Source organism: Eriocheir sinensis, chromosome 66 (assembly GCF_024679095.1).
Source record: "Eriocheir sinensis breed Jianghai 21 chromosome 66, ASM2467909v1, whole genome shotgun sequence".
Taxonomy (NCBI): domain Eukaryota; kingdom Metazoa; phylum Arthropoda; class Malacostraca; order Decapoda; family Varunidae; genus Eriocheir; species Eriocheir sinensis.
In genome coordinates, this window is record NC_066574.1 from 6,248,606 (window position 1) to 6,256,638 (window position 8,033).

The 8,033-nt window shown below is 45.8% G+C and overlaps 1 protein-coding gene across 2 annotated transcripts; it reads right to left on the minus strand.

Annotated features, from left to right (window-relative positions):
• Positions 1–4,015: 4,015 nt before the first annotated feature.
• LOC126987656 (nucleolin-like) lies at positions 4,016–7,460 on the minus strand. Of its 2 annotated transcripts, none has more exons than XM_050844785.1 (2): positions 7,155–7,460; positions 4,016–6,066 (listed from the first exon to the last, which is right to left on the minus strand). In XM_050844785.1, exon 2 carries the CDS (start codon positions 5,872–5,874, stop codon positions 4,432–4,434), a length of 1,443 nt encoding a protein of 480 aa, XP_050700742.1. In that variant the 5' UTR covers positions 5,875–6,066; positions 7,155–7,460; the 3' UTR covers positions 4,016–4,431. The 2 variants fall into 2 exon arrangements, with proteins under 2 accessions (XP_050700742.1, XP_050700743.1); XM_050844786.1 differs by lacking the exon at positions 7,155–7,460 and adding an exon at positions 6,159–6,362.
• Between the last annotated feature and the right edge of the window lie 573 nt (positions 7,461–8,033).

The following is an 8,033-nucleotide window of genomic DNA, read 5'->3' on the forward strand; positions in this document are numbered from 1 at the left end:
CCTCCCATCAACCCGGACTCCAGCGAAACTTCTCGAGAGGATTGATTGGAGCTCCGGGAGGGCAGTATGAGCATGGCAAGAATGGTACCACTATAAAATATTTGCCTGCACCACTAAAGGGCAGGAGCCAACCAATAGGCCAAACGTAAACATAAAAAAATGCATGAAATCAGAAAGTGTGTGTTCAGGAAGCATTTTTTTTTTTTTTGCCATGCTTAATTAAAGGTTGCTTATATTCCAAATTTAAATATAACAATAAACGTATTCTTTTGGAATGTAGATGAATGTTTTTTTGATAATTCGAAGCCTACATTAAACAGTCCTTATTATAATCAACGATGCAATGCTTGAAACTCCCAAAATTCCTGTATCACGTGATCACTTTTTTAAGGAATATTATTGACATCGCCAAGAGCAACATTGTAGCCACGTGACCTGCCTGCGGGGCGCTTGGTCTTCGTTCCCGTGAGGCATCCATCGACCCACAGTGGAGTAGGACAGGTTTCAAAAAATAAGTAAACGCGGCAGCCAGGCGGCGGGCCAATTCAATCTCGTGAAGGGAAAGCCAAGCTCGTGAGTATGGGTTTGATATTTTCTGGCGGCAGGGGAAAGGCTCGGGAAGGGGAGCAAATTCAATTTTATCGTCGGGCTTCTATAGGTCAACGTCCAGTAATAAGCTTCGAAAACAATAGAATTTGTGTTTCATGGAAAAGTAATTCCATTCTTCATTAACTTTTGACGTTACTACAGCTTCCAGGGGGGTGGGCTGTGATGGGCGGTAGGAGCCTCGCGCTGTACGACCGCTGACAAGTGCACACGAAGCAGAAAAACAATATTAAACGTAAATATTCCATTCCCACGAGGGCGAGGCGGCCGGCGAAAGCTTTCACACACATGAATACACAAAGTTATTAAAAGTATACAGGAAGCTTTAGGCTAGAGATAGATAAAAATCCTGCACACACACACAAGAAAAATAGAGGAGTACTATTCTACTCTCAAAATAGGCCACAGAGCAGGTCACGTTTTAGCCATGTGTGAGGTGCTGTGTCAACAAAGGGAAGAGGTGTATATATATTTATTCCTCCTATATCCGGGATCTGTGCGCTCAGCCAGTCTCTCTCCACCAACCGCGTAGTGTGAGCGATGCGTGTCCAGGGCGCGTCCAGCCGTGTGATGATCGGCGGAATGATAAGACGAAGTAGGGAATTATTCAGTGTGTTTAGATGTTGTGTAGCGGTGTGTAATGAGAGAAATGGTAGTGGTAGTAGTAGTAGTAGTAGTAGTGGTGGTGGTGGGGGGGAGAGAGAGAGAGAGAGAGAGAGAGACATACACACACACACACACACACACACACACACACACACACACACACACACAGCGAGAACCGGAGTAGGGAAAGAAAACTATAAGCGAAGAAAAGTAACTTCAGAGAAAGCTTAGTGTTTGAAGCTAATTGGCGGGAGAGGAGGAGGAGGAGGAGGAGGAAATGGAGGTTGAGATTTTCATTATTTTCCTCTGCGTCCGAAGGCGATGTGGATTTTTTTTTCTGTATTATTTTCCTAAGTACTTTCTCTCGTGTTGACTCTTGTGCTCGGGTTTTATTATAGTCATCGCTTTCTTATATATAAATTCTTACCTCACTAATAGTTTTCAGGTCTGGCTAATGTCTTATGTACAAAGAGAGACCCTTCCCCATTCTCTCTCTCTCTCTCTCTCTCTCTCTCTCTCTCTCTCTCTCTCTCTCTCTCTCTCTCTCTCTCTCTCTCTCTCTCTCTCTCTCTCTCTCTCTCTCTCATAACCAAAGTTTTCTCTTATTGCTGCCTCATTTTTACCCAGACTTCCGTGGAATTCTTTGATTGGATTGCAGCGAAGTAGAGACAGACAGACAGACAGACAGACAGACAGGAACAGCGGAGGGAAAAAAAGAAGAAACAACATTTTGGACTTTTTTTTTTTCATCAGCCGATTGAGGCCATTAGACCCTTTTAATGGTTCACTGATTTTTTTTACTTATTTTTTCGAGGAGGAGGAGGAGAAGAAGAAGAAGAAGAAGAAGAAGAAGAAGAAAAAGAAGAAGAAGATGAAGAAGACGGAGGAGAAGAAGAAAAAAAAAGTTGGAGGAGGAGGAGAAGAAGAAGAAGAAGAAAAAGAAAACGAAGAAAAGGAAGAAGAAGAAGAAGGCAGAGGTGAAGAAATAGGAGCGGAATGAAGGAGGTTGAGAGGAAAATAGAAGTGTAATGTGAGAGTCAAGCGAAGTTATGAGAACCTTGCAGAGGACGTAATTGCAGAACTATTAGAGTAGAGAGAGAGAGAGAGAGAGAGAGAGAGAGAGAGAGAGAGAGAGAGAGAGAGAGAGAGAGAGAGAGAGAGAGAGATTAATAATGTTCAGAAAGAAGGAAAACAAAGGTAAATGACTTCTGGGAACATTTTAGGATTAATTTGGCTTTAAAAGATGCAAATGAATGAGCTTGAAATTGTCTGAGATCATTCGTATTATTCAGCGATAATATGAACAGCGAAGAGAATGTGAAGAATGATGATTATATAAAAGTACTGCTGCTTATGGGACGCGCGATACGTTGAGTCCACTGGGGTCTTATTGATTGGGTGTTCAGCAGGTGTGTCAGGCTTGGGTGGAGGTGAGGTGATGAGGCGTGGTGTCTGGCAGGTGTGTCAGGCTAAGGTGTGGGTTGGGGATACAGGTGTAGACAGGTGTGTGTGAGGGAGGATGAGGTATTTAAAAAGCTGTGGTCTGGTGTGGATAGCTAAGGTTGGGTATGGATAGTAGTAGTAATAGTAGTAGTAGTAGTAGTAGTAGTAGTAACAGCAGCATCACTAACAACAATAACAATAACAACAACATCAGAGAGAAAGAATTAAAGAAAAGGAAAAAAATATGACCAAAAATGAATGAATAAAATAAAGAGAGAAAAGAGAAACAATTAACAGATAAAGCAACACACGAACAGACAAAAAATGGATGATAGGAAGACATGACAGAGAGAAAGGAAGATAAAAACATTTGAAAGAAGAAAATGCAATAAAAGACTTGACGGAGGAGAAAAATGGATGTGTGGGAGAGCGTTGAAGGTCAAAAAAAAAAAAAAAAAACACAGGAAGATATGAATGAAAAATAAAAAATAACAGAAACAGGAAAATATACAACACGTGATGAAAAAAAAAAAAACATAGAGAGAAACATCAGAGTAAAAATATAACAACAAATCAGTAAAAAAAAAAAAAAAAAAAAAAAAAACGTTACCCCCCCTCCCCCCTCCCACCCACACACACTCATCAAACAGAAACCACCGGAGGATATATAGAAAAACAGACAAACAACAAAAGCCACACGAAGCATAATATCCGCGAGCCAAACTGAGATATCCGCTGGGAAGGTTTTATGCTTCAATGACTTACTGGGAAATGAGAGAGAGAGAGAGAGAGAGAGAGAGAGAGAGACCGAGGGAGAGGGAGAGGGAGAGAGACTGAATGAGAAAGGTGGAAGGGCAAAGTCATGTGGGTGTAGCCTCGGTACCTGACGTGACCTTAATGTGACCTGGATGTTGCTTAGCTTCGTTGCCGCCCTCGCTGCCGCTTTGTTTCCTGCTAAAGGACGCAAAGAGGCTGGGAGGCAAGCTCGTCTTTGTGGAGGTGTTCCTTCCAAAGAGAGAGAGAGAGAGAGAGAGAGAGAGAGAGAGAGAGAGAGAGAGAGAGAGAGAGAGAGAGAGAGAGAGAGAGAGAGAGAGAGAGAGAGAGAGAGAGAGAGAGAGAGAGAGAGAGAGAGAGAGAGAGAGACTAGTTATATTTGAATGAAATAAGAGAATGACACAGCAAGTATAGGTTCAAATTTTATATACACACCCAGATTTGATTTATTTAGTCTTTTCCTCAGTGCCATCGACATTGTAGTAATGTTGAAAAATTTATTTATGATTTGTTTTCTATGAACGTTGTGCAATATTGTTTCTCGTATTTTATGTATTTTCTCGCTTTAAAAGATAAATGCAGATGTACGATATTTTATTTTTATTTTAACATATGTACAGGTAACGTAATTCCATGTTCTAGACATCATGTAAAGCTTCTAAAAAAATATATTTTCTTGAATAGAGTAAATCCTAATGCTGCTTGCAACACGTGCCTCTCATCGCTGCGGCACATGCAGAGATATCCATAACTCCTGTGTGTGTGTGTGTGTGTGTGTGTGTGTGTGTGTGTGTGTGTGTGTGCAAACTTACAGGTTAAAAGAAAAATTAGTCTCATCACCTAAAAAGGAAGTTACAAAACGGAAAATGCACATGATGAGTCCTTTGTAAGTACACATGTCCCTAAACACAAGAGCCCCGGGCCACACTGCCTGCTAACGCGGCACAACACCAGCCTGCCCTGTGATGGGCGTGGCCGGGCCCGTGCAACGCCGCCACATTTTCACCGCCGCGTCGTCGCCCTGATGATGGCTCGTCCGCCGGGCAGGCTGACGGCTCCCGCCTTGATGGCCGCCTGCTGGGCCTCCTCCGTGTCGAAGCCCACGAAGGCATAGTTCTTGTCCTCTGGCATATAGGCGTCCACCACGCGGCCGAACTGTGCCAGGCCCATCTGGAACCCATGCAGGTCCATGGGAATGGTGAGGCCGCACAGAAACACTTGGTGGCCTTTTTTGGGCTTGGCCGACGTGACCACGGCTGCCTCCTTGGCCGCCCCGTCCTCGCGGCTCGTTTTTCCTTCCTCTGAAGAGACCTTCATTGGGCGAATCACCAGCGTGCCGCCGTTGAGAGGGACTTTCCGTGCCTTTATCGCAGCCTCCATGCCGCTCTCCTTCTCAAACTTCACAAAGGCGTAGCTCTTCCCGACGGGCCGCGACACCTTTGCCACGGGCCCGAAGGAGGCGAGAGCCGAGCTCAGCGCCTGAGCGTCCGTGCCCGGCGTGACCCCGAACACGAACACGGCGTTTTCCGGGCTGGCGGGCTCCGGGCCGGCGGGAGGGTTGTGCCGCACGGTGTCCTTCATGACCCTCACGTCCTGCTCGCCCAGGCGGTGTTGGAGGCTACACACGAGGTCCACGACGGCCTCGCTCTCGTAGATGACGTATCCGCTGCCGGTTCCGCTCCTCAGGTACACCTTGCTGACGGCGCCGAACGTGCTGAAGTAGGTCCGCAGCTCCGTGTACTGCACGGAGGGGGAAATGTTCTGCACCAGCACTCGGTAGCTCTTCGACTGCCTGGCCACCGGCGTGTCGGCGCCTCCAGCCTTCCTTCGCTTGACACTTTCCTGTTCGCCGTCCTCCATCTCCTCTTCATGTTGCCTCTTACGGTCTTTTCCCTCGCTCTCGTGCGGTCCTAACGCCTCCTTTACCTCCTTGTCTTCCTTTACAAGCTGTGAGTCTTCTTGGTTTATTATTTGTTCTCTCTTTTCTCCTCCGATATCCTTTACAAGCGTTGCAGCAGGTGTAAGCGGCTCACCTGACATTGCTCTCTGCTTTTCACTTTCTGTTGCCTTTTCCTTCACCGCCTCTATTTCATGTTTTTTCTCAAGATTACGTTTCTTAATTTCCTCCAGTTTCTTTGAGGGATTTTCTTCTCTTATTCTATCCTCCCCCTCCTCCTTCATTTTCTGGTCCATTTTCCTTTTCCGTTCCAGGTCCTCTTCCTCCTCCACCAGGCTCCACAGATCGTTGCCCTGCAGGTACAAGTCTTCATACCTCTTACGCCACACCTCGATTTTCTTCTCCACCTTCTCGATCTCTTCCAGGAGCTTATTTTTGGCCCCAAGATTCTGTGAGTACAACGCCGCCCGGGCCTCCCGCAGAAGCTTCACGTGGACCTCGAGGAGACGAATACCCTCCTGCCGGGCATCCTCCTCCGGGCGCTGCATGGTTCTGTGACGACGGATGGGTGGGGTGGGGGGGGGGGTACCGTACTCTACTGTTACTTCCTGGCTCTGTGGGAAGAAGAACGCGTGTGAAGGGCAGCGTCGCCTTCAGTATGGTACTTGTTCTGTTGATGGTCTGTGGAATCCCCCTTTGTATCGTTCAGGGAGGACGCTAGGACGGTGGATAACTTGCTTCTGTGGGAGGAAGAACATATATGAAGGGAAGTGTTGACCGGAGCGCAATATATTTGATGTAAGGTGTGAATCAGATTGCCACTCATACTCACCCTAAACAGTTTTGCGCGTATCAGGACACCTCTCCCCCCGAAATTGACCTAGCTTTCGGCCACTCCTCTAACTCTTTATAGGAGCAGTGAGTAGCGGGCTTTTTTTTTACATTTGTTACCTTTTTTTTATGCCCTTGAACTGACTCCTCTGCTGTAAAAATAAATAAATAAATGTTCCTCACACATTTCTACTTTACTACACGCATTCACCTACGCTATTATCTTCGTATGGGTCTCTGCAACGTCCACCCTTCGTATATTTACCCACTATAGTTTTCGTACGCTAAATTCGTCTAGAAGCCCCGCCCCCTCCCTCACTCTCTCTCCAAAGTAACACTGACTCCTAACTCCAAGCTCCTTTGATCCAACTAATCAGCTCACATGTTTATGGAAAAGAGGGCGGTGCTTCTGGGCTATTTAAGTGTACGGTGATTATTATAGTTTAGATAGTTATATAGATAGTTCACATATCAGAGTTTTATCTTCCAACATGTACTGGAAGGAACTGAAATAGAGCGAAGGGGAAAACAGAAGGGGAAGAGAAGGGAGCTGTACAACTGAGAAGGGGAAAGGAAATGGAAATTAAATGGGTGGTGGAGGGGGGGGTGGGGGGGAGGTGAAAGATGGGGAAGGAAAGAACGAAAAGTGAATAAAAACTTGAATCGAGCGTCTTCAGAGGTATTTAGTGTCTGTGTGTGTGAGAGAGAGAGAGAGAGAGAGAGAGAGAGAGAGAGAGAGAGAGAGAGAGAGAGAGAGAGAGAGAGAGAGAGAGAGAGAGAGAGAGAGAGAGAGGGGGGGGGACGAAAATGAATGAAGGAATGAGCGAAAAGAAAAAAAGAAAAGTGAAAAACAGTGAGAGAAAAAAACGAAGGGAAGTGAAAGGAGGGGAAAAATAGTGAAAGATGAGAGAGAGAGAGAGAGAGAGAGAGAGAGAGAGAGAGAGAGAGAGAGAGAGAGAGAGAGAGAACAAAGAAAACAAAACCAAAGGGTACTTACGTTGCTATTCCACCACGCCTGAAAGAGTCCGAGAAGTCACCTTGAATAGACTCCAGCCGAAACTCCAGGAATTTGTTATTTATTTATTTTTACTGAGTTGCTGCTGTGAGAAAATACTGAAACATACGAGACTTCAGTACAGGTATAATGAAGATTGTGTGTATCTGTACGTGTGATATTACTGACTATATAGAGATTGTGTAGCGATGTTGGGTGCGTGCTCTGTAGTGAAGATGATGGAACGATAAAGATTGTACGTGTGATATTACTGACTAGAGGGTGTGTAGCGATGTGGGGTGTGCTCTGTAGTGAAGATGGTGGGACGATAAAGATTGAACGCGTGATGTTACTGACTATATAGAGGGTGTGTAGCGATTTGGGGTGATTGCTCTGTAGTGAAGATGGGACGTTGACGATAGTAGTGAAGGTGTCAGGTGGGAGTAGATGTGATAGTAATAGTTGTAGTTGAGATGTGGAGTTGCGTGAAAGTGAGCAATTGGGATTTTTTATTTATTTATTCTTTTTTTTGTGTGTGTGTGTGTGTCCGCGCTTGCGAGAGTTATGGGTAGTTGAGTTTTTTTATGTGTGTGTGTCTGTGTTTGTCTCATCCCCCCCCTCCCCTCCCCCCCCCACCCCCCACACACACACCTACGTTCAATATCAAGTTTCTAGCCTAAGTTCAAGCATTACTCACCCGTAAAGTTCACTGATATGCAAGGCGTGTGGGGTGCGAGGTCTCAGCTTCACCCGGGGATGTGTAGTTCCAGGCTCAACACAAGGAGGGCGCTGGCTGGCTGGCAATCGCGAGTCCAGCATGTTACCTGACCGTGTGAGGAGTGTGAGGTCTCAGCTTCACCTATGACCCGGGGATGTGTAGTT

Excerpts from the sequence above, each read along its gene's own strand:
- LOC126987656 (XM_050844785.1), bottom strand. The coding sequence starts at position 5,874 with ATGCAGCGCCCGGAGGAGGATGCCCGGCAGGAGGGTATTCGTCTCCTC.